Here is a 26,622-nt window from a genome sequence, read left to right as displayed (position 1 = left end):
GAGCGGGCAGCGGGGGGCGCCGCGGGCTGGATAAACGAGTCCCTCGGGCCTTATCTGGCCCCCAAACCGTGGGTTGGTGACCACCGATTTACAGCATGGTTGCGATCTATTCATTATGTGTAACTAAATGTACAGGAGCTTGCATGTGAAATGCCTTTTCTCTTGAAGCCATTGGACAAAATCAGACCAGCTCCATGCCAACTCCCAAAAGATGGGAGTTTTGGCCAGAAAATTCTGGAAGACCATTGGCTCTGTATCCGAGCTCTGGAGCAACAGATTAAAAAAAAATGCTGCATCATCTATGTGACAGCCCTTCAAATCCTGCTTTATTAGTTACATGAACAAAATAACCTGTTTAGGCCAATAGCATTTGCATAGTGCTGTTGGTTGGTTGGTTGGTTGGTTGGTTAGTTGGTTAGTTGGTTAGTTGGTTAGTTTGTTTTGGCTGTGAAGTGTTGAGCTGGCTTTTATTTCTTCAGGCCTGGAGATGGCTTGGGTCCAGAGGCCCCCAGAAAAGGTCATAAGCGGGGAATCCTTTGATGTAATCTACGCAGTCATTGCTTCTGACAACTTTTACCACTATTCTGTGGAAAATGGGATCCTTTCCCACAGGTGAGCCATTGAATGCAAGGTAGCCCTAGCTGTACTCCTGTTCAAGGTTTGACAAGCATCAATAATCCAGGTTACAGGTAGGTAGCCGTGTTGGTCTGGATCGAAGTAAAATAAAAAAATTCCTTCAGTAGCACCTTAAAGACCAACTAAGTTTTTATTTTGGTATGAGCTTTCGTGTGCATGCACGAAAGAAGAGTGTGCATGCACACGAAAGCTCATACCAAAATAAAAACTTAGTTGGTCTTTAAGGTGCTACTGAAGGAATCAATAATCCAGTACAACAAAACAGCCTTGACACACCTGCAACTCTTTCATGCAAGTACAGGAAACTCAGATTGTTGCAGACGATACCAGAAAACTTTTAGCATCTGCACTTTTTGTAAATGCAATCACCCAGTGAGATATCTGAGTCACTGGAAGACCCAGCATGCTTTCATTACAGTTCACATATCATGAAGGGGACAAAAGCACACCTCTGAACATTTATCTTCTTGGGCTTCACCTCTAGCTGAACATAAGTACTAGTAAGCTTTTCTGCAATATTCTCCCATAGCAGGTGTTGGAAAGAGAAGCTCCCCTCAGATTAATTCAGGAGGTTCCCCACCACCACCAAGATATATAAAAACAGAAGTTATTGAATTATTTTTTTCACCTCCAAATAAAGGATTGGGCAATATCACAATCCAGTGTGAATTAGATTGGAATGACCTCTCCCCAAAATTTAATACTTAAATCACAGTGTTGTTTTTAACTTCATTAAAATTGGAGAGACTCTTCCCTGTTATGATCAAAGATATATTGTCTTAATCTCCTTTCACAGTGATAGGTAGGCATCCTTTTTATACCTGAAAGAACATCTGGTTGATATTGCTTCCTAGCATGCTTCTGCCCCCTTTTGGCTAGTAAGTCAGGTACGGTAGCTCACTGGCTTTCGCACCTCCTGAATATTCCACTACAGTTCTCAGCACGAAATAATTAAATATCAAAATCCTATAGGAATGTGGATTTGGAGGGAGAATATATTTTAAATTGTCTTTAAACAATATGCAGATATTTTTTGCACAGATTCCCCCAAGAAATCACAGGATTGATGCAGAAATGGCAGGTTGATGGGTGAAGCTGTGAGAAAGTGACAGAGACCAGATTTGACTGCTCCTGATTTGGACATTACGGTCTTCCTTTCTAACACCAAGATGCAGGGCCAGTCCAGGATGTTGTGCTACTCCTGGCAAAACCAAAAATGCCTACCACCATGCCTGGCTGTTTCTGCCCACCTCTGCCTCTGCAGCTGCCCCCCGCCACAGCCGCCCCCTCGTTGCCTGGCCACTTCCTCTTCCACCACTCACCACCTCCTTCGCAGGTGGGCACAAAGGAGGAAATTGCAGGCAATGGCAAAGGGTGGGGAGAAGGAAGCCACAGTAGTGAATTGTGGCATGGGAGGCCACCACCTGAGGTGACCTCCTCCCCTCGCCTCATGAGTGGGCTGGCCCTACCGAGATGTCTACATGTCGATGCAGACATGGAAATTGATTTCAAAGTAAGCTTTGTCTCTGGAATCTTCTTCTTCTTTTTTTAGTGATGCAACGGCTGCCAAAACATTCTGTGAGGAACAGGAGTGCCCTTCTAACTGGAAAGATGCAAATGGAGAGAACTGCTGTGTCCATCATGCGAACATTCACTCTTGCCCTTTGGCCTTCATGGTTAGTACAAACAGCAAGGCTTTTGACATGGCCACATTGCCTAGCCTGGGGAAACTGAGAGGCATTAGGTTCCGGGAAACACCTTTTAATGGAGGCATAGAGCAGGGCTGGGGACGTGGGTGGCACTGTGGGTTAAACCACAGAGTCTAGGGCTTCCCGATCAGAAGGTTGGCAGTTTGAATCCCTGCGACGGGGTGAGCTCCCGTTGCTCGGTCCCAGCTCCTGCCAACCTAGCAGTTTGGAAGCACGTCGAAGTGCAGGTAGATAAATAGGTACCGCTACAGCAGGAAGGTAAACGGCGTTTCCGTGTGCTGCTCTGATTCGCCAGAAGCGGCTTTGTCATGCTGGCCACATGACCCAGAAGCTGTACGCCGGCTCCCTTGGCCAATAACACGAGATGAGCGCCGCAACCCCAGAGTCGTTCACGACTGGACCTAATGGTCAGGGGTCCCTTTACCTTTAGAGCAGGGCTAAAAATTTGCTCAATGGTTCTTTCCTTTCCCCTCTGTGGGCTATGGCCGAGAGGCACCAGGAACATGCCTAGCACTCTGTTATAAGAGTGGGAGCTATGAGCCAGGAGACCCCTCAATTCAAATCTCAGCTCAGCTATGGAAGCAGTGAAGACCACCAAATGGGATGGCTTTAAAAGAGGACTGGACACAGGGGTGCCAATTTGAATAATAAAAAAGTGGGGGACAAGGTAAGCCCTCCCCACATAATCAATCACAAGACACACCATTTGACTGACAATGCCCATCAACTTTGGGGGCCTCTGCCTCCTCAAATATTTTAGGGGGGGGACTGAAAGGACCTCGACCTCTAGGGGAGTTGGCACCTATGATTGGACCTATTCATGGCAGGCAATGCTATCAGTGGTTACTCACCACAATGGCTATGTTCTGCCTCCGCTGTCAGGGCAGTGTGCCCCTGAATATCAGTTTCTGGGAATCACAGGTGCGGAGAGTGCCGTGGCGCTCATGTCCTGCTTGCGGGTGTCAAGGCTTCGAGAAAGCTATTCCTCCCCCAGTTGCAGCAAGAGCAGAGAAACAAGGTAGAGTTCTTTTAATGAGTTTTATTCAGTCATAACAGCAAGAGGCAAGAGAACGCTTGAACAAGCCCTAACAATGGCGTCGCTCCAACTGAGCCCCTCCTCCCTGTTTCCTAGCAGCAGCACCTGCCCTTACGGTGGCCGCTTGTGGTCAAATGCCTCTGATTCCTTTGTTCCTGCACTCTTAATGAATGCCGAGTTCTGGGAGAAGGGGTGTCAGAAATACTCTCCAGTGACAACGTGTCAGCTGGCTGCCCTGCTTCTGTCTCCCCCCCTCCCCTCCTCCTTCTAACACTGCCCAACTTTTCTCAGACTCCTCAAACCCCTGCTGTAAATCAAGGCTGCATTCCTCTTCTCCTGCAGCATCAAAAGAAGGAGAGGGTCACCTCCTCCATCTCACCTTCTTGGGTCCAATCCCTGGCAGCAGGCTTCGCAAGAGAATCTCATTGGCCACTGTGAGAACAGGATGTTGGACTAGATCTAGCAGGCGTGTCTCATGTTCTTGTGTTCTTACAGTTAGCTGATCTGAGGGATGTCCCCACTACGCTCTCCAAGCTAGACTACTCTCTGCAATAGGGAATAACAATATGAGGGTCTACTGCACACTTCTGATCCCTGGCTCTTTGAGCACTTGAAATTTGCTGTATAAGCCCTTTTCTCCATCTTCTTATGAAAGAAAAGGGGGAAAGTTATTCTTTGTGAACAGACTTCTGACTCCCTGCTTTTAGTTCTGAGGATGGGAAGTTTTTTTTTTTTTTGCGAGTTAACCAAAAGGACACCGTTCTAGCCCTTGAAAGCTTAAATTATTTTAGTTTTAGTATTGCCGGTTGATGTATATCTCAACTTTACAAGTTTCATTTGGGTGCAGATATTTTATGCTTCCCTGCCTAGATGGAACTGAATATGAAGGCTAAGAGGAATGTGGCTTTGTGATATAGAACACTCTTATATTGAGATAACTCTGTTCGGCTAAGTAAGAGCTATTTATACACCCTGGTGTCTTTTGCACGTTTTGTTTCTTTCATTCTTTTACCTTCGCTTGCAGGAGACATCTGCATTTTTGGTATAACACAAATGGAGAGGCGTGCATGGGGCTATCTGACATTAGCCATCAGAAATAAACCACCCCTCCCCTACCCCCCACCCCTGCTAACCTTAAGACCTTTGCATTGTATATTTTAGCACAATATAGTGAACATAATCCTTGTTGGTTACAGCTGGCTGGGAAATGAGAATCTTTGAAAATACTTACTCAAAATAGACTTTGTCCCCGCCCCACACAAAAATCTGTGGAAGAGCTGTCAGAAGATGTTAAACATCAAAGAAAATAAGCTGCAGAGAATCCTCTGAAAGGGAAGTATATGGGCAAAATTCCCTCCTTAAACGCCTTTTTCTGAAGGAAATCTAGAGGAGCTACCACTGCCAAGACGGCCATTTACACATTCTGTAAATTTGAGATGTACGTCAACTGGCAATACTAAAACTACAATAATTCAAGCTTTCAAGAGCACTGGAACTCATGGTCCTGGAGGTTAAGTGAGATGCAAAATTGGAAATCACAGGAAATTACAAATAAAAATGACAGATGCTTAAAACATTTCATCTGACATGCAAGAATACTAATTGTACCCAAAAGGGCACTAAGGCTGGTTATATATTCCCCTTTCTTAAGCACATAATGTGACATTTAATGTCATTTCCAACTAAAATTTACTGTTACATGAACCTCTAAAATGACACTGAAGCTGTATCGTTTAATTTCATCTGCTTGGCAAAAGGGTAAAGGTGGCATTTGTGGACCATGGATCCCAGACGATGGCCAAATATTCACCCACACCAAGTCTACTGCGGGCAAAATGACACAGAGAAACTGGACAGCCAAGGTAAATAAGGTTCAATCCTCCTCACGGACTCTGTTTCTCTCTCTTTCGGACTGCTGGGCAAAAGCCTAAATTATCTATTATTCGCCTTTGCCAGCCTGGTGCCTTCCAGATATCTTAGACTGCAACTCCTGTGCTGGTTGCAAAACATCTGGCCTCAGTAGGCCACAGTGGGAATTTGGCTAGCTTAACAGCTGCTCGGGAAAAACTGACCACATTTATGTCTCAAGAGCTCCAGGCTACCTTTAAGCAATTGTTGCATTGAATGAATATTCATTACATATAAGGAAATGGCCAAGTATCGGCCTAGTATTGTGATTATGGCACAACATGGGGTTAACCCCCCCCCACCTAAGTTGCCTCTGGGTTTGGTGTGTGTGTGTGTGTGTGTGTGTGTGTGTGTGTGTGTGTGTGTGTGTGTAATGGGGAATGGGGAACCTGTAGACTTCCAGGTGTTGTTGGACTCCAAATCCCATCATCTCTAGTTAGCATGATCAGTGGTTTGGTATCATGGGATATGGAGTCCAAAAACATCTGTAGGGTCACAATTTCCCCACCCTTGGTGTACATCATGCAGCTATTAGGGCAGCTTGACTTAATGTGGGCAGGGCTTCCTGAATTAGCGAACTCTTTAAAGCCCTTTCACAGGAATTATTAAAAAGCACAATGGAACAGGGCACTGCGATGTTGCTGAAAATGTTCGTGACAAGGGCTCCCCCTCTCACTTAGCTACATCCAGGTTCATTTAGTTATTCAATATTTCTTCACAAAGCATGCAAAGTATGTGGCTCAAGATGTGGTGATAGCCTCTAGCTTAAAAGGAAATTAGACAAATTCTAAGAGAGTAGGCTATTAGCTATGATAGATAAATCGAATCTACATAGTGTGTCTGGAATACTGTGTCCAGTTCTGGGCACTGCAATTTAGGAATGATATTGATTAGCTGGTTTTGTGCAGATCAAGGTTCTGGAAACCAAGCCTTATGAGCAACGTAAGTTGAAGAAGTTTGGTATGTTTAGCCTGGAAAAGAGAGACTGTGAGAAGATGCTGTATGATTGTTGTTGTTGTTGTTGTTGTTGTTTAGTCATTTAGTCGTGTCCGACTCTGAGTGACCCCATGGACCATAGCACGCCAGGCACTCCTGTCTTGCACTGCCTCCCGCAGTTTGGTCAGACTCATGTTCGTAGCTTCGAGAACACTGTCCAACCATCTCGTCCTCTGTCGTCCCCTTCTCCTAGTGCCCTCCATCTTTCCCAACATCATGGCTGTATGATAGCCACCTTCAAATATCTAAAGGGTTGTCAAATGGAGAAAGCTCTGGAGGGTAGGACTCAAACCAACGGCTTCAAGTTACCAGAAAGGAGATTCTGACTAAACATCAGGAAAGACTTTCTGAGAGTAGGAGCTGTTTGACAATGCACCATCTCTCTTGAGAGGATGTGGCCATGCAACCTCTCTTAAAAACCCCGAAGAAAGGAGAGTTGATTTTTTAAGCAGAGGTTGGATAGCCATCTGTCATGGATGCTTTAGTTGAGATCCCTGTGTTGCAGGGTGTTGGGCTCAGTGACCCACAGGGTCCCTTTCAAATCTACGATTCTTTGATTCTATGAGTGAAACGCTATCCCTGCGGATAACAAATGCTGGGGACTGACAGGGGAAAGGGAGACTGCATACATAGGCATCTGTGTGGCCAATGACTATCTGGACTAGAATGGTTCTCCCTGATCTCATTGGGTTGTCATTCTTCTTTCTCTTCCTCCATCTTGCTTGCCTTGCAGGTAGTCCTGGTGCATGTGGGCATGACCTCTCTCATTGCACACATCAGGGTTGGGAGAATGCAGGCTGCTTTGGAAGCCCAAACCATGGTCCTCCCAGCAGTAGGTATGCTACAAAACGGTGGAGGTGGTGAGTGAAAGCGTTCAGAGAATGCTTGCATTTCTGGTGCTAGGATGACTGGAGGGACCTTTCATTAGAACTTAATGTATCATTTCCCACATCACTGGAAACCTTCCTTGCCCTTGCTTGTGCAAAGAATGGCAATTGTACGAAAGATTCACTGTGTTATGGGCTTGATCGCCAATGCCAGAACCATTGGTTTCAGGCAGCGCAAGTCATGCTGGATGTTGGGATGTCAACTTCCCCTCTTGATTGAAGAGCCTCGGACAGCTGTCAGTAAAGACACCTTTTGATTGTTGTTTAGTCGTTTAGTCGTGTCCGACTCTTCGTGACCCCATGGACCATAGCACGCCAGGCACTCCTGTCTTGCACTGCCTCCCGCAGTTTGGTCAAACTCATGTTCGTAGCTTCAAGAACACTGTCCAACCATCTTGTCCTCTGTCATCCCCTTCTCCTTGTGCCCTCAATCTTTCCCAACATCAGGGTCTTTTCCAAGGATTCTTCTCTTCTCATGAGGTGGCCAAAGTATTGGAGCCTCAGCTTCACGATCTGTCCTTCCAGGGAGCACTCAGGGCTGATTTCCTTAAGAATGGATAGGTTTGATCTTCTTGCAGTCCATGGGACTCTCAAGAGTCTCCTCCAGCACCACAATTCAAAAGCATCAATTCTTCGTTGATCAGCCTTCTTTATGGTCCAGCTCTCACTTCCATACATCACTACTGGGAAAACCATAGCTTTAACTATACGGACCTTTGTCGGCAAGGTGATGTCTCTGCTTTTTAAGATGCTGTCTAGATTGAAGTCCTGTTTTTAAGGAGGGTATAATAATAATAATTTATTATTTATACCCCACCCACCTGGCTGGGTTTCCCCAGCCACTCTGGGCGGCTTCCAACAGAGTAAAACTTCCCTAAACAGGGTTGCCTTCAAATGTCTTCTAAAAGTCAGAAGAAGAAGAGGAGGGGGAGTTTGGATTTGATATCCCGCTTTATCACTACCCTAAGGAGTCTCAAAGTGGCTAACAATCTCCTTTCCCTTCCTCCCCCCCCAACAGACACCCTGTGAGGTGGGTGGGGCTGAGAGACTTCAGAGAAGTGTGACTAGCCCAAGGTCACCCAGCAGCTGCATGTGGAGGAGCGGAGACACGAACCCAGTTTCCCAGATTAGGAGTCTACCGCTCTTAACCACTACATCACACTGGCTGATAGTTGTTTATCTCTTTGACATCTGGTGGGAGGGCGTTCCACAGGGTGGGTGCCACTACCGAGAAGGCCCTGTGCCTGGTTCCCTGTAACTTCACTTCTCGCAGTGAGGGAATCACCAGAAGGCCCTCGGCGCTGGACCTCAGTGTCCGGGCAGAACGATGGGGGTGGAGACGCTCCTTCAGGTATACTGGGCTGAGGAGGGACCCTCTTCCCTTTGATCAGGCTCAGCCACAAAGGAATATCCTGGTGCCGTGCTCTTGTATTATTAATTCCGAAACCTCTTTCTCTTTGTGCTCAGTCTGTGGGGATGACATCTGTGAGGATGACGAGGGCTGCTCCACGTGCCCGGCTGACTGTGGCGAATGTCCCTTGGCAACAGACATCAGGATCGCAATTGCCTTACCAATATGTCTGGTCTGCACCGGCTTTATTCTGACAGTCGTGGTACGTGTTAAATAGAACTTCGACGCCGCTCAGCTGCTCTCCTCCATGCTTTCCCCCCTCCCTCGTCTAGTCCCTCTTACTAAATCTTCATTTTATAATGCAACACAGCATAAACACAAGTTCTACTTCTTTGCTGCCCTCTTGGGTGTACCTGGATGAGAAGCAGCCATCACTGGCTCTGCCTCACAGGGGGAGACGCATCCCAAAATAGGCAGTTGTTACCTCTTGAGTGTGCCTCCTAGGAGATTGTCTGACAGCTGAGGACACTTCCTTCTCTGTTGTGTTTGCAACGCAAACTGTCTCTCTGCTTTGTGAAGTTGCAGAAGGGAACTCAGCAACGGGTAATGTTTGCCTCAGATTCTGTCTGTAGGCATATTTTTCCCCCTCTAGCTGGTAGGAGAGAACTGGAGAGAACTGACTCTCAGTCTGCTCAGTCTTTCAGATAAACACTATGGGCATAGCTGCCAAGTTCCGGCCTGAGAAATAAGGGACTGGACCGGAAGTAGCAGACCGGAAGTAGTGCTGCCGCCATTTTGGAACTGGGCGGAGCATGCTCAGAAGCTACTTTTGATGCTGCTCTGCCCTGTTCCAAAATGGCCGCCGCACCAGAAGTCGTGCTGCAGCCATTTTGGAACTGGGCAAAGCAGCATCAAAAGTCGCTTCTGAGCATGCTCCGCCCAGTTCCAAAATGGCCGCCACACCAGAATAAACCGGGAAAAACAAAAAAAAATCCGTTTTTTCGGCTGGGAACAGCTGGGAAAACAGGGGTTTCCCGGGGAATACGGGAGACATGGCAGCTATGAATATGGGGGAGGAGAAAAAGTAAATGTTTCCTTCCCCCCCCACTCAAAATGGTGGTGGTGATGATGATGTGAAGCACCGATGGTGCAATAACTTATCATGTGAATTTTACCAATGTCAGGAATTCAAGAAAAAAACCAGTCTAAATCTCTGCTTATAGATTTCTGACATATTAAATAGTATGTACAACAACATTAATTTATTTATACTCCGCCTATCCGGCTGGGTTTCCTCAGCCACTCTGAGCGGCTCCCAACAAAATAAAAAAATTCCTTCAGTAGCACCTTAAAGACCAACTAAGTTTATATTTTGGTATGAGCTTTCGTGTGCATGCACACTTCTTCAGATACCAACAGAATATGAAAAACACGATAAAACATCACACATTAAAAACTTCCCTAAACAGGGCTGCCTTCAGATGTCAGATAGTTGTTTATTTCCTTGACATCTGATGGGAGGGCAATCCACAGGGCAGACGCCACCACCGAGAAGGCCCTCTGCCTGGTTCCCTGTAACCTCCCTTCTCACAGTGAGGGAACTGCCAGAAGTCCCTCAGAGCTGGAAATCAGTGTCTGGGCTGAACGATGGGGGTGGAGACACTCCTTCAGGTATACTTCAGGTATCCTTCAGGCCATTTAGGACCCCCTCTCCCCTTGTGAACTGTCACAGACTCTGCCTTTGGCCCTTCTTTGTGTGCTTCCTTCATGTGAGGTCCAGACGGTGTCGACATGAGAACGGGCCTTTTCTGTGGTGGCCCCCTGTCTCTGGAATGCTCTCCCCAGGGTTCGCCTTGCTCCTTCATTACACATCTTTAGTCGCCCAGTGAAAACATTCCTCTTCAACCAGGTCTTGGGCTGATCAATATTGTACAGCCTTTAAATGTGTCTGTGGGAAGGGGGGGGGTATTGTTTTGCTGTTTTCATGCTTTTATCCTGTATTTTATTCTGTGAACCGCCCTGAGATCTTATGATGAAGAGCCTAGGGATTAATTTGCCCTGTCATGCTTTCTTTAGTGGTTCCAGTACCAAAAGCAGAAAATGTTTTGGGATGAAAGCTGGATCATAGACTTCAACTGCATCAAAAAAGGTCTGTAAGTATTAGTATCATCATTATAATCTCTTGGAAATCAACTTAAACACGCACAGCAGAAATACTTAAGCTAATTACAATAAATACCGTCTTTTTCATGTATTAGACGAGGTTTTTTGACTCAAAAATCATGTCAAGGCCGTCCTATACACGAATAGTAGGGGGAGTGGCTGCGCACTGCCAGCCAGATGGTTGGCAGGTACGCAACTCCCCCACATGCCGCTATGGTAGGTGCGCGCTCTTGGAAGCTCAACAACTTTGGGCCATCTCCCCTCATTTTCTTTAAATTTAGTCCCCCCACCTCCCCCCAAAATAGGGGGCATTTTATACATGGAGGCATCTTATACATGGAAAAATATGGTACTATGAATAAATAAAAACCTGAAATGAAAACAAAACAAAACACATCTATACAAAAGAAGTCAGTTATAGCAGATTCTGCCCCACCAAAAGACCCCACAAACACTTTAATAGTATTCAAATTAAGGACCAAAAGCCCAGGTAAAAAGGGAAGCTTTAGTCTGGCACTTAAAGATGGGGATAGGTGACCCCCCCCCTATTGACATTATGAAAGCAATGCCAAGTGTTGGTCCATGGGCCAAATTCATCCAGGGGTCCCCAGCTGGTCACTGTGCCGTATCTCAAGGGATTTTCCCTCACAATTATCAATTTGTTTCTCCCAAGTCCGAACACCCCACCTCAACTGTCAATATCAACAGTTTTGGCAGAGACTTTGCCTTTTGCAGTGCTCATTCGCAATCACGAAGCAGGAAATTCAGAGGCCTTATGCCTCTAAATACCAATGGCTGGGAGTTGTAGGGGGGGGGAGTGCTGTCCCGCTGATGTCGAGCTGGCAGGCTTTCGCTGTTGGACTCTTCTGCTGTTCTTACATTCCAAATAGGGGGGAAAGGGATGAGCAGGAAAAGTACACGGTTATGGGAGTGTTGTGGCGAATCTACAGGTGAAACTTGAAAAATTAGAATATCGTCAAAAAGTTCATTTATTTCAGTAAGGCAACTTAAAAGGTGAAAGCAGTATAGGACATAGACTCATGACATGCAAAGCTAGATATGTCAAGAACTCTCTAGAATTCAGTTACCAACCAATCAAATTTAAATACATAGTAAAACCATACCTGCCAAGTCCTGGACTGCAAAATCCGGGATCGGCAGCCGCGTGACACCGGAAGTTGCGTAGACGCAACTTCCGGTGTCGCTTTGCCCATTTCAACAAAAATGGCCGGGGCCGGCAACAGAAGTCGCATCTATGCATGTCCGGAAGTGCGTAGACGCAACTTCCGGTGTTGCTTTGCCCATCTATGGGCACCGAAAATGGCCGGCGGCGGCAACGGAAGTCGCGTCTACGCATGTCCGGAAGTGCGTAGACGCGACTTCTGTTGCCGGCCCCGGCCATTTTGGATGCCCATAGATGGGCAAAGCAACACTGGAAGTTGCGTCTACGCACTTCCGGACATGCGTAGACGCGACTTCCGTTGCCAGCGCCAACCATTTTCGGTGCCCATAGATGGGCAAAGCAACACAGCAAAGCAGCAAAAAAATTTAAAAATGGCCGTCGGCAGGAGTGGAATAAGGGAGAATAATGGGAGAGGAACCGATACGGGGGACCGCCGGGAAATGGTACGAAAAAACGGGGGTTTCCCGGGAGATACGGGGTACTTGGCAGCTATGAGTAAAACATGCAAGCATTTAAAATTTCAGGAAATTAAATTACTATACTTAACAGCTTTGGGCTGCGGGGAGCATCAAATATTACTAAGGTCTGCCCCTGTTTGGATGGCTTTCAGTTATCACCTGCTCCTAAGTCTTTGCAGGAGAAGGAATTTCAGCAGCTGCTAGTTCATTAAGCCATAAGTGGCATTTGATGCCATCTGGGAAGCCCTCTGAAGCCAACTATGTAGCCTGCCTTTCTTAAGCTGATGGAGGAGGGGAATGTCAACTTTAAACATAATATATCATTTTGAGTATGAGTACTTCATACAAGAGTTTATGGTTTTAATGTAATATATTAACAGCACTTTCAGTTCGTGATTTGATTCCTCTTTTTTCAATTATTTGTGGATTTGTTCTTTGGTTTTGATGAGACTTTGCTGCCCTCTGCACATCAGAGGCCCAGCTAGCGAAGTTGTTCTGCTGAAAGCTAACAAGACCAGACAAAACTATTAGTCCTACTGTCAGCATGGATCTACCAGAAGAAAACACCCCAAATTGGGAGGCATAAATTTAGCATTCAAAAAGGATAAACAGGCAAAAGAGATGATAACACTGTTAATTAAAATATCTGGAAACGTAGACATAAATATGCAAATCTGACAGGGAAGAAGTAGCGACGGACAGAGCTGTGCAGAAAGACAAAAAGATGAAACAGAAAAGAAATTAGGAAGCTAATCTTGGCTTTTATAAAAAATATATATATGCAAAGCCAAGTGTTTCATCATTATCTTGAGTCTGAAAAGTGTGTGTGTCGAATAACCCAGATGGCTGCAATAAAATAAATTCTGATACTTTATCTTCACTATATTAAAAGCATGACAGCCAAATGATTCAGAATGTTAACCATGTATGTAAACCAACCTTTTAAAAGTTTCAGAAAGCTATGCAAACCCTTCTATACGATGGGTCAGCTCACCATCACTCTTCGGCACACTGCTAGCAGTGAACAAACACTCAAATGGTCCTCTTCTTCTTTGGCAATCACTTGTAGCCGAGTAAGATTGTCTTCCATAATCACGGTCTCAAAAGTGAGTCCATAAGTGACTGTGGAGGCCAATTCTGGATCCACACATCCTTCCACAGTGGGGACATAGGTTTCTGGGCGGGAGTGAATCACGGTGAGGGTTTGCCAAGTGTGCCTTCCTCTTAGCATGTTTCTGCCTTTCGTCCTGAGTTCAAGCATCTTCAAAGCCCACAACACCTTTGGTAAAGGCTGCTCTCCAACTGGAGCACTTGCAGGCCAGTATTTCCCTGTTGTTGGTGTTTATACTACATTTTTTTAGATTTGCCTTGAGAGAGTATTTGAACCTCTTTTGTTGACCTCTCCTCTCCTCAAATGGTACTACGAAGGTACCAGCAGAGCAAACAATTTGCAGATTTAATCCTGGGATCATAATAATGTTCAAGTATTCTCGCCAATGTGCATTCAACCAGGCTACATCTAATTTCCTGTTTTATCAGAATACACGGCAAGGACTGGAATGGGGAGCGCCCTGAGTGTGCCACCTCGACCCAGCCCCTCCAATACCAGCTGCCTCACGACACTGAGCTCCTGCACGGCAGCTGCCAACGCTTCCAAGATGAGCTATTTTACGCAGACAGGGATCTAGTAGGTGTATTTTGCAGTCCTTTCGCTCTATTCTATTACTGGAACATGGGAAGCTGTCTTATGTTGAGTCAAGCCTATGCTCTGTCAAGCTCCATGATGAGTGCTGCATCAGACCAAAGGCCTGCCCAGTTCAACTTCCTGTTTCCCACAGTGGCCAACCAATTGCTGTCATGAGAAGTTCATAATTTCTCCTTGGTGCCAATGCGAGGTCTCCTCCCAATGCAAACAATGCTTCCAGCAATTGGATTTTCCTCAAGGGAGGAAAGCATCGAATTCTCCCCGCTGCAGTGACCCTGATAATTTTTGTTGCCCCACAGCTGCTGCTATTTGCATATTAAATACAAAGGCACATGTTGTCCCACATAGTTTGGCCAGCCGCCATTAAGCTCACTAGTGACTCAGATACATTAGTCAAAAAACAGTGTTTTGAATGCATTATAAACATGCAACACCAGATGCCATTGGAGAGTTTTTTAAAAAAAATCTATGCGATTTTCCATAGCGTTTTTCTTTTCTTATAGCAATTTAATTTCTAACTTACTTATAGTGTGTGTGTTTTTCCTGTGTGTCGATCCACCCTAGGTGAACTATGGCTAGTTGTCACCTCTCAGCCTACATCGCAGGGCTCTTGTGAGGATAAAAGAGAAAAGGAGAAGAACAATGTATTGTGGGGTTTTTTGCACCACAGATAATATAACTGTAATAGATAAATATACGGAGGGGTTGTGGTTTTTTTATTTACTTCTGGATGCTAAACAAATGCCTTTGCCTTCTTCCAGTGATGGTAGAACAGTGGCCATCAAGAAAATAATGAACAAGACATTTACTCTCACTAGGACCATCCGTAAAGAAGTCAAACAAGTAAGGTAAGTTTTTCCTTTTTTTAAGCGTTATGGGTGCCTTTGTAGATTTACACCCACAAGTGTATCTTCCTTGAATTTGAATCCGCTATCCACTTGCTTCAAAAAGTGAACTGAGACATATACTGCCTTTCCTGGCATGTTTAATTGTGTGTTTCAGGGTCAACTAGACATCCTGTCCTATGATATCTTGTATGCGCTGAAGGCATGCTAAGAAGTCCTTCCCACATCCCTTCTTGTTTCAAAGCCAGCAACAGGCTCTGAATGGTGGGCTTTGGCAAGATGCTGCCCTGTTGAGGCCATTTGATGCTCTTCCCGCAGCCCTCGCAGCACCGGCTTAAGCTGGGTTTGGGGAATTTATTATTTCTACCCTGCCCCTCTGGCTGGGTTTCCCCAGCCACTCTGGGCGGCTCCCAACAGAATATTAAAAACAGAATAAAACTTCAAACACTAAAAACTTCCCTAAACAGGGCTGCTTTCAGATGTCTTCTAAAAGTCAGATAGTTGTTTATTTCCTTGACATCTGATGGGAGGGCGGTTGCAAAGGGTGGGCGCCACCACCGAGAAGGCCCTCTGCCTGGTTCCCTGTAACCTCCTTCTCACAGGGAGGATACCACCAGAAGGCCCTCGGAGCTGGACCTCAGTGTCCAGGCTGAATGATGGGGGTGGAGATGCTCCTTCAGGTATAGAAATGTGGGCCTTTTATGGGAGGGGAGAGACAAAAATAAATACTGGAATTCTCAGAAAATGAACCCATGTGACAGAAGCCAAGAGTCCATGGCGTGATCTTGAGCCATGTGGTCAAATAAGAGTCCCTCCTAATAAATGAGAAAAAGTAAAGACTTCACTACCAGTGGAACTTCCCACAATCAGTTTCCCGTTTTGGCTCAACTCTTTTCGTCTCCATCTCTATCTCCATCACTCCTCACATATCCTGTTCCTCTCTCTGCAGCTCAGTCACAACTGATCAGAAGTTCTGTGGGCCCTCTAATGATGCTGTACCTTAATCCATGAGTGGCCAACATGGTTGTCTCTTGATGATGTTAGACTGCAGCTCCTATCATCCATTACCATTAGCTACGTTGGCTGGTGTTGATGGAAGCTGCAGTCCAGAAACTTCTGGTGCATTGGCTGCACCTGTGTCCAGTGCTTTTTTTTAAAAAAAAATGTTTAGGGCTACTCTCATTTTCCTACTCATATTGAAATACTGCCCCTCAATGGGGCCAAACGTAGATTCACAAAATGTTTAGGGGTATGCGTACCCCTGCGTACCCCCAGAAAAAAAGCACTGCCTGTGTCCATCTATAGCAGGACACACACACACACACACACACACACACTATACAGACCAATCCTATGCCTATCTACTCAAAAGTAAGTCCTGCTGAGTCCAGTGGAACTTACTCCCAATAACTGGGTTGTTGTTGTTGTTGTTGTTGTTGTTGTTGTTGTTTAGTCATTTAGTCGTGTCCAACTCTTTGTGACCCCATGGACCAGAGCACACCAGGCACTCCTGTCTTCCATTGCCTCCCGCAGTTTGGTCAAACTCATGTTCGTAGCTTCGAGAACACTGTCCAACCATCTCGTCCTCTGTCGCCCCCTTCTCCTTGTGCCCTCCATCTTTCCCAACATCAGTGGTCTTTTCCAGGGAGTCTTCTCTCCTCATGCGGTGGCCAAAGTCTTGGAGCCTCAGCTTCACGATCTGTCCTTCCAGTGTGAGCACTCAGGGCTGATTTCCTTCAGAATGGATAGGTTTGATCTTCTGACAGTCCATGGGACTCTCAAGAGTCTCCTCCATCACCATAATTCAAAAGCATCAATTTTTCAGCGATCAGCCTTCTTTATGGTCCATCTCTCACTGTGCATCATTACTGTGGGTTACAGGCTTACATATGGTTTCCACTCCCAAAGCAACTACTTCACAGTGGCTATGGAGTTGTTCTAGGGCTCAAGCCCGATGTCCCTTCTCGGGGAGAGGCTTCTCTTGCAAGGGAAAGTGTCCAAAATGCAATTTTGTGTTCTTAGAAAGTATATGGCACAACCCAATTCCTGTCTGCTTGTCACAGAGAACTGGACCACCCAAACCTCTGCAAATTCATTGGAGGCTGTATTGAAGCGCCAAATATCGCCATAATCACGGAATACTGCCCTAAAGGAAGCTTGACTGATGTGCTGACCAATGAAGACATCCCTTTAAACTGGGGTTTCAGGTGAGAGAAGGGTGACAAAGGTAGAAGTTAAGGCTGGCATTTTCCTCACAGGTACAGCTAGGGATGAGTGAAATCTGCCAGTTTCAGTTTCTCATTCTCTCTCTCTCTTTCTCCCCACCCCCCGCCCCATCTTAAATTTAGTTCTGCACATCAGTTTGTTTGTTTTAATTCTCATGGAAGTTCACCCATATTTTAGTCCAAATTTATTCATATATATGATTGTTTATTGTGGAAGCTGCCTTATAAGGGTTTGTGTAGATATCTTTCCTATTCCGATTCATAGCTGCCAAGTCTCCCGCTGAAAAATGTGGGATCAGCAGCGGCACGGCACCGGAAGTCGCTTCTACGCATGTCTGGACATGCATCGAAGCAACTTCCTGTCCTGGCGCCGCCTGATTTCCAGTGCCCATACATGGGTAGTGTGGCACCGGAAGTCGCTTCTACGCATGTCTGGACATGCATCGAAGCAACTTCCTGTCCTGGCGCCGCCTGATTTCCAGTGCCCATACATGGGTAGTGTGGCACCGGAAGTCGCTTCTACGCATGTCTGGACATGCATCGAAGCAACTTCCTGTCCTGGTGCCGCCTGATTTCCAGTGCCCATACATGGGTAGCGTGGCACCGGAAGTCGCTTCTACGCATGTCTGGACATGCATCGAAGCAACCTCCTGTCCTGGCGCCGCCTGATTTCCAGTGCCCATACATGGGTAGCGTGGCACCGGAAGTCGCTTCTACGCATGTCTGGACATGTGTAGAAGCGACTTCCGGTGCCGTGCTACCCATGTCTGGGCACTGGAAATTGGGCGGTGCCAGGACCCAAAATGGAGGCTCCCTGGCAGGTAGGAAATTCAGGGGAAATCCAATCTGGGCTGCCAGCGGGAAACAGTTTAAAATACGGGGGTTTCCCGCGAAAAACGGGAGACTTGGCAGCTATGTTCCGATTAATTCAAGAGGGTTCTGGAAGCTACTGGAAGCTTCTCTGTATGAAAGAAGCTTAATTATTGTTTGGGTTATACCTTCTGCGAAGCTGGTTTGAACTGGTTCTCTTATCTCTTCCAATTAAGGTCATGCTGACTATAAATATAGGCCAGGAGTCTGGGTTTTACTTTTCTCTTTCTATCTCTCTTCCTTCTGGTGTGGTGTTCTGTAGTCTTGTTATAAGTTTTGTAAGTGCTGCAACTCTGTATGGACTGAGCCAATCCTGGTTGTATTGGATTTGATGACGCACTAAGCTACATTTGCCTTCAGCCCAAGTAAAGCTCTGCTGGATGAAATATTGCCTCTGGTCTATTTTTGGGAACTCTGCTACTACATGTTTAAAGTTTTCCTCCACACATACGACAAATACAGCCCCAGCCTCAGCGGACCCCCATGCCCAGCCCGAGGCAGCAGCCCCCACCCCACATTCAAGGGACGGAGCATGAAGGTCTCACTGGAGCAGCGAAACCAGAGGCCAGACGGGGATGCGAAGATGGGGAGGAGACCCGGAGACCTCCAGTGGAGAAGGACCAAAGAGGCCCTCAAGGAGGGGAGACAACCCCATCGCCGCCCACTCTGGGAGCCCAGAGGGGGGGGGGGCTGAGTAAAATAGAGCAGAGGCAATAAGCTTCATTCAGCAGAGCTTTTTACTACAGAAGGCAAATAAGCACAACAGTCATGGATCCAAGTCTTCAGGATTGGCACAGTCCATAAGAAATCCAGTTGCAGCAAAACCTTAACACAGGCTTCCTCAAACTCGGCCCTCCAGATGTTTTTGGCCTACAACTCCCATGATCCCTAGCTAGCAGGACCAGTGGTCAGGGATGATGGGAATTGTAGTCCCAAAACATCTGAAGGGCCGAGTTTGAGGAAGCCTGGCTTAACACTTACATTAAAACTAAAACATAGCACTTAAACATACTTTATACAGATTTCTAAACCAGAACTAAGTAGAGAGAACCAAGAAGAAAAGAGAGACAGGAAATGAAACCCAGGCTCCTTCTGGCCTGTTCTTATAGTCACCTTGCGAGAAAGATAACAGGACCTGTTGGAACCAGCTTAACTCAGCTTCTCTGAAAGAATAACCCAAACATCAGGAACCTTCTGCTTGTTTCCAGGCAAAATGGAAATTTACTTGTTAGCGAGAAACTTCCAGCTTGCACCAGCCTGTGTCACACACAGAAAGTTCCAGAACCTTCTTGAATTAATAGAATAGGAAAGATCGCTACACTTTAAACCAATAGTTTCGGTACTAAAAAATGCAAACCATGTCATACCTCACCCCAATATTCTCTCAGGATCCTGAGTGGCTGGTCTTTCTAGGCTAACAGTAAGATGGTTTCTGTTCCCAACAGAAGCACCAGCTTTTGTAGAATTTTTTTTCTTCAAAATAAGAATCCATCAGAGTCCCTGCCTCCCAGGGCAGATAGAAATAGATGAGCAAAACAGGGAGCAGGAGCAGGTCTTGCAGCACTCACAGCAAAATTTCTTTCTTTCTTTCTTTCTTTCCTTCCTTCCTTCCTTCCTTCCTTCCTTCCTTCCTTCCTTCCTTCCTTCCTTCCTTCCTTCCTTCCTTCCTCTCTCTCTCTGTCTCCAATTCAAATTAGTTCTTTATATCACATGAGGCAAAAGAGAAGCTATAATGTATTTACAGAAGCTATACAGCAAAAGAGAAGCTATAATGTATTACAGAAGCTATACAGCATTTACAGAATGAGAGTGTATTATATTTTTTAGAATCCCTTGTATTAAAGTGTTAATCACAGAAGCCAGTATTTGGTGGGGCAGAGGTTGTCTTGCTGGTGTGATTTGCATCATTCCCTTCATGGACAAATTCTCAACAGGGGGGAAAAATGTAACTGTTATATTGATATGAGATAAGATTATATATAGATGAAATAACAACAAAGCCCTCGCTGACTTTCAGACTGATAAGAAGGTATGTGTAATCTTTTCACCAGATGGTGTTTTTGATAGAATATGGTATTTTAATTACAGCGAGGCATCATTAGGTAGATAAGATGCCAGTGCTTTGCTGAGCCTGAAGTGATCTTTTAAAAGTGACTGACAGAGAGCATCTTACTTTGGAATCAAATTGCTGATTAGATTTTTTGCGTGTGGGTAGGGCCATAGTGCAACTTTTAAAAATAATAATAATAATAATAACAATAATAATAATAATAATAACTGCTGTGCATTGTTTAGGGCAGGGGTAGTCAACCTTTTTATACCTACTGCCCACTAATGCATCTTTCTTGATGGTAAAATGTCCTTACCGCCCACCAGTGCTCAATGGAAGGAGGATTCAGCTTATGCCATTGAACCCACCTAGAATCCTGAAACGCCCACTAGTGGGTGGTAGGGACCATAGCAGCCAAGTTCCGGATTGAAAATTCCGGGACCAGCAGCGGCGCAGCACCGGAAGTCGCTTCTATGCGACTTCCGGACATGCGTAGAAGCAACTTCTGGCACTGCGGCCATTTTGGAAATGGGTAGAGCGGCGCCAGAAGTTGCTTCTACGCACTTTGGACATGCGTAGAAGCGGCTTCTGGCGCTGCGACCATTTTGGAAATGGGCAGAGCGGCACCAGAAGTCACTTCTACGCACTTCCGGACATGCGTAGAAGCGACTTCTGGTGCCGCGGCCATTTTGAAAATGGGCAGAGCGGCACCAGAAACATGGCCACCGGCAGGAGCTGCTTTCTGGGGGATTTACAGGAGATAAATCCATTCAGGAGACCAGCGGGAAATGGTAAGAAAATACGGGGGTTTCCCGGGCAAAACGGGGTACTTGGCAGCTATGGTAGGGACCAGGTTGACAACCCCTGGTTTAGGGACTCAAGGCTCCAGCTTTGAGTTCCAAGAGGTACCATCAGCCAGTGTCTTTTCTTCTCTGCATCTCAACAGTAATGTCTAGTGAAAGAAGATGCATGGTATGATCATAAGAAATCACAGAAATCATAGAATTGTAGAGTTGGAAGGGACCCTGAGGGCCGTCTAGTCCAATGATGCCACCGCCCTTGGTATTCTCTCACTACTTCTTTGTCTACCGCTTGTGATGGGCAAAGAACTGCAAAGAAATGCTTGTGGTGGCTGATGAGAGTTGGAGAGCCACCCACACCCTAGATCGGCCCCCCACAAATACTCTAGATTGCTCCTCCAGGTAGCATTGCGCATGGAACAATGCAAGCCTAAGTTATCAGGAGGCATGCGTAAGGGATCGTTTTCAAGTACACTTTTACAGTTTGACACCATAGAAACGATCCCTGTTTGATTCACTTCCATCTGGACGTCGCTACAGGACTCTATACACAAAAACGGCTAGGCACAGGAACAGTTTTTTCCCCTTGTGCCATCAAATTGTTAAAATCGCAGTTGTGTAGCAGAAGGGAAGGCCAGTTATGGGTGGGGTTCTTTTGCTGTGCTATTGTATTGTGAGTGGAACAATGTTTGTATAAAGTACGTATACATTGCAATGTAGCTGAAGCAAAATTCCAAGTATGTTGGTACTTGGCCAATAAATTATTATTATTATTATTATTATTATTATTATTATTATTAAATGTAAGAAGGAGCCAACCTAGTGCAAGCAGGAAGTGAAGAAGAGCAAACCATCTATGGATTTGAGGAGGGATAATTATTGAGACTCTTTTATTGAGAGAGCCAGTGTGGTGTAGTCGTTAAGAGCGGTAGACTCGTAATCTGGTGAATTGGGTTTGCGTCTCCGCTCCTCCACATGCAGCTGCTGGGTGACCTTGGGCTAGTCACACTTCTGTGAAGTCTCTCAGCTCCACTCACTTCACAGAGTGTTTGTTGTGGGGGAGGAAGGGAAAGGAGAATGTTAGCCGCTTTGAGACTCCTTTGGGTGGTGATAAAGCGGAATATCAAATCCAAACTCTTCTTCTCTTCTTCTTCTTCTTTGTGGAAGCCATGATGGCAGGCCCTGTTGAACGCAAGTCAAACATCACTGCAATCTTTGCCCATTTGTTCCACGGAGCTCTTGAAGTGTAAGTCTAGCCCTGTGGTTCAGTAGGCCATATTAACACCGATTATTATCCCCCCCCCCACCTTAGGCTTTCTTTCGCCACAGACATTGCTCAGGGAATGGTGTACCTTCACCAGCATAGGATCTATCATGGGCGATTAAAGTCCACCAACTGCGTCATTGATGACCGCTGGGTTTGTAAGATTTCAGGTAAGTGGAACAGAAGCTGTTCTCTCCGTGCTATGGGAAAAAAGTACGAGTGGATATTGCCTTCTTATGGAATAGTGCTGCTGCTGCTGGTGTCCTCGCGGTCGCCATCCCCACATCTCCTGAAAACGACGAATCTATGCGACGTTACATTGCAAATGTCAAACGGCTGAACTTCGACCCATTAGCAACAAACAGCAATTAGCAACACATCTTCAGGGTGATTATACAGTGGGGTTGTTGTTTCTTAACACATGTAATGTTTATCATGTTAATATAGGAGGTTCACTCTGCTATTTCTCACAGCCGTATTGTGAACAAGTAAAAAACAAAACCCCAAATGTTTGGCAGATCAAACTCAAAGGGAGTTGAAGGAACAGACGGGCAGATACTCTGTGCGTAGATAATAACATTCAAAGTGCTTCACATATATGAATAATCCTTGCAAGACTGCTATAGGGTAGATCAGAACTATTATCTGTGTGTTGCAGATGTGGGGGGCTGATGCAGGGAGACAGTACCCTGTTTTAACGTCTGCCTACTGAGCTTGTGATACAGACAGGTTTGGAACCAGGGACTGTCAGGCTTGCTGCTGCTTCTCATTCAGCCTGAGGCACAGATTCCAAACACATCTACTTCCTCCCTAGTGAGTGTGTTTAGGATTGTAGTTTAGCCACTATATTACAGTAGCCCTTGGGCTGATTGCAGCATGTCATGTACATCATTTTATTTACCCCTTTAGTCACATGTACCCTTGGGGTAATTAATGAGTGGCAGTTAAGAAACTAATTATTTAAAATATCACGTCAGGACTTGCTCTGCTCCCCGAGGGATGCTCCCAGCTGTTAAGATCTGCTCAGTAGGATCTGTCACAGATTAGATCTTAGATGTTATGCATTTGTAGGGATGTGGGTGGTGCTGTGGTCTAAACCACTGAGCCTCTTGGGCTTGCCGGTCAGAAGGTTGGTGGTTTGAGTCCCCACGATGGGGTGAGCTCCCGTTGCTCTGTCCCAACTCCTCCCAACCTTGCAGTTCAAAAGCACACCAGTGCAAGTAGATAAGTAGGTACTGCTGCGGTGGGAAGGTAAATGGTGTTTCCATGCGCTTTCATTTTCGTCGCGGTGCTCCACGCGCCAGAAGTGGTTTAGACATTCTGGCCACACGACCCGGAAAGCTGTCTGTGGACAAACGCTGGCTCCCTCGGCCTGAAAGCGAGATGAGCGCCGCAACCCCAGAGTCGCCTTTGACTCTGTCCAGGGGGTCCCTTAACTTTTACCTCGTCATAGATTAGACACTTATATGTTGTAAATAATAATAATAATAATAATAATAATAATAATAATAATAATAATAATATATTATTTATACCCCGCCCATCTGGCCGGGTTCCCCCAGCCACTCTGGGCGGCTTCCAACAAAGCATTAAAATACAGAAATCAAACATTAAAAGCTTCCCTAAACAGGGCTGCCTTGAGATGTCTTCTAAAGGTCTGGTAATTGTTGTTCTCTTTGACCTCTGGTGGGAGGGCATTCCACAGGGTGGATGCCACTACCGAGAAGGCCCTCTGCCTGGTTCCCTGTAACTTGGCTTCTCGTAGTGAGGGAACCGCCAGAAGACCCTCGGAGCTTGACCTCAGTGTCTGGGCAGAACGATGGGGGTGGAGACGCTCCTTCAGGTATACTGGACCGAAGCCGCATTCCAAGGGAATGAGCTAGGGCTTTTCCAGGGAGACTTCCCTGGCTCTATTCCCAGAGATTCAGGCAGGGAGATGACACTTGTCCTGCCTCCCCATACCTGGAATTCATATAGCAGCATTTGAGAATCTATTTGGGCCTTTGCTTATGTTTGGAGAATAGCCCTCCTTTCTCTTAGTCACAGTGACAGCCAATCAGATTTAACTATGTGACACCAGCCCGGAAGGCAAACCAAGCTAGTTCGGAATGACAGCATGTTAGCTGTCCTGTATAGACATTGCGAAGCAAGACAGTCAGATGTTCATCCTTACCGAGTGACAGCTGTCAGATGCAGGGAACGGCTGGCTGCTACTGACAGAAGAACTCTGAATGTGAAATGCTGGTGCTGGATATTTAAAATGTGACTAATATTCTGATATCCAGGGAATTTGCTCCCGTCCTCATGTCCAGAATTTGCTGAGGAGAATTCATTTCAGCTCTAAACTGAAGCAGCCCACTTCCCAACTGGGAGTGTTGAAATGAACATCTCCTGTGGCACTCAGTTCAAAATAATGCAAAACAACCAGGGGGAATTTCTGATCCATTTTTTTTTCCTTCCCCACCTTTGCTTCTCCTTGTGTCAGACTATGGCTTGCAGTTCTATAGAAAAGAAGATTATTTAATGGAGTCCAGTGTTCCTCATAAGCACTTCACACAAATACATCTGGCGCCTGAGGCTCACACCACACCAAACTTTGAACCAACTCCAGTTGCAGACGTGTACAGGTGATGATGAACATAAGTGGATCTCCCCCACTCCCCTTTTTGATGTATAATCGAAGTAAACTGTGTTACTATATGACGGGGGGGTTGCTTTTGTGTTGCTGGATTTATTCGCTGTTTTGCAAATAAGCTGTGACTACGGTACTCCTGTACAACAGATAATTCTTTCATAATCCCGCTGTCCCATTCTCTTTCTCTCATTCGAAGTGCTACTTCTGTGCCCCCATAAGATCTTCACGAGGCCACCCAGCAGAGCTGTTCCAAGTTGTTTGAGGCCTTCTCTAACTCTCTTTCCCCCAGATGATGTAACTGATCAAGTACCATCAGTCCTAGCCAGTATTACCAATATAGTCGTACCTTGGAAGTCAAGCAGAATCCATTCTGGAAGTCCGTTCAACTTCCAAAATGTTCAGAAACCAATGTGCGGCTTCTGATTGGCTGCAGGAAGCTTCTGCAACCAATCAGAAGACGTGCCGGATGTTCAGATTCCGAAAATTGTTCAAAAACTGGAACACGCACTTCTGGGTGTCGATCGTTGAGGAGCCGATTTGTTCAGGAGCCAAGGTGTTTGAGATCCTAGGATTCAACTGTAGCTGAGGGGGTTAGGAGTTGTAAGATACACAACATCTAAGCCTTCCAGCATTGTATCCGAGCTATTTTCAACTAGCAGTCTTATGGGTTCTCTGCTTGGTCTGCTTTTATTATTCCGTTGAGTCTCCTTCTATGTATTTTTATTGTTCTGTTTTGTTTATTGTTAATATTATGAATAGCTATTCATCGTCCCAGGAGCAGCATTCTCATTTTTCAAAGAAATGAATGACATAGACTGAAGTGGCACAATCTGGGATCACTTGGCAGCATGAATAATTTGTCTCCATTATGGCAGGCAGTTTTTCAACCCTCCGAGGCCATTTTAGGGAGGAAGAGCTTAAACTTAACAAAAACGCCTGTGTTCAGTGTCTTCTGTTGCATGTTTTGCACCCACAGCCTGATATGTGCTTCTTCAGCATATCATCAGACTGACCTCTTTGGAGGTGTGAAAATGAGTGTAATGGATCAAGTCCTCTAATGTTTGATCCTCTTTTAGCAATGAATCAAGGTTAATTCCCATTAAACAAGTTTCAAAGGTGTTTCACAGATGTTTCCTCTTCTTAGATATAATGTCACCAGATACAAAAGAGGAATCATAGAATCATAGAGTTGGAAGAGACCACAAGGGCCATCCAGTCCAACCCCCTGCCAAGCAGGAAACACCATCAAAGCATCCTTGACATGCCTGTCAAGCCTCTGCTTAAAGACCTCCAAAGAAGGAGACTCCACCACACTCCTTGGTAGCAAATTCCACTACCGAACAGCTCTTCCTGTCAGGAAATTCTTCCTAATGTTTAGGTGGAATCTTCTTTCTTGTAGTTTGAATCCATGGCCTCCTGCACCTTTAATGGTGTAAATTGCATGACAAACTAAAATCCCCTCTTATGCATGACTGTCAAAAGTGCAGGAGCTCTTTTCTCCTTTTTTCAACTGTATGGTGATGACAATCATCAGACTTCTGATTGTCAGCTGGAGAGTACATCCACACTTGTACTGGGCAATTTCTGAAAGTTCCTGGAGGCACTTCGAGCATGTGGTGCTTTCTTTAACATTTATACAGTGGTGCCTTGGTTCTCAAATGCCTTGGTACTCAAACAACTTGGAACCCAAACACTGCAAACTTGGAAGAAAGTGTTCCTGTTTGTGAACTTTTTTCGGAATCCGAACATGCTCTGTTTTGAGTGCCACACTTCCGTTTTGAGTGTTACACTTCCGTTTTGAATGTTACACTGAGGTCTGACTGTTTCTGCTATTTATTTTGCATTTTTGTTTTTGTGGATCTTTTTTATTTTGTTTTTGTGACTGTGTGGAAACCAGTTCA

General features: G+C 45.6%; 1 protein-coding gene across 1 annotated transcript in view; it reads left to right on the top strand.

The window, feature by feature from the left end:
- Positions 1-26,622, top strand: part of LOC118075244 (atrial natriuretic peptide receptor 1-like) — a 59,553-nt gene that overhangs the window by 11,521 nt on the left and 21,410 nt on the right. The window contains exons 3-13 of the mRNA XM_088658946.1: positions 480-612; positions 2,189-2,312; positions 5,139-5,243; positions 7,019-7,121; positions 8,640-8,785; positions 10,600-10,672; positions 13,867-14,014; positions 14,794-14,880; positions 16,941-17,084; positions 22,135-22,256; positions 24,572-24,713. Coding sequence (XP_088515072.1) covers positions 480-612; positions 2,189-2,312; positions 5,139-5,243; positions 7,019-7,121; positions 8,640-8,785; positions 10,600-10,672; positions 13,867-14,014; positions 14,794-14,880; positions 16,941-17,084; positions 22,135-22,256; positions 24,572-24,713 — 1,327 coding nt within the window. The remainder of the gene's footprint in view (positions 1-479; positions 613-2,188; positions 2,313-5,138; positions 5,244-7,018; positions 7,122-8,639; positions 8,786-10,599; positions 10,673-13,866; positions 14,015-14,793; positions 14,881-16,940; positions 17,085-22,134; positions 22,257-24,571; positions 24,714-26,622) is intronic.

The sequence above is a fragment of the Zootoca vivipara genome, chromosome 15 (genome assembly GCF_965207765.1).
Source record: "Zootoca vivipara chromosome 15, rZooViv2.hap1.1, whole genome shotgun sequence".
NCBI lineage: Eukaryota > Metazoa > Chordata > Lepidosauria > Squamata > Lacertidae > Zootoca > Zootoca vivipara.
This window is presented reverse-complemented; position numbering and strand designations above follow the sequence as displayed.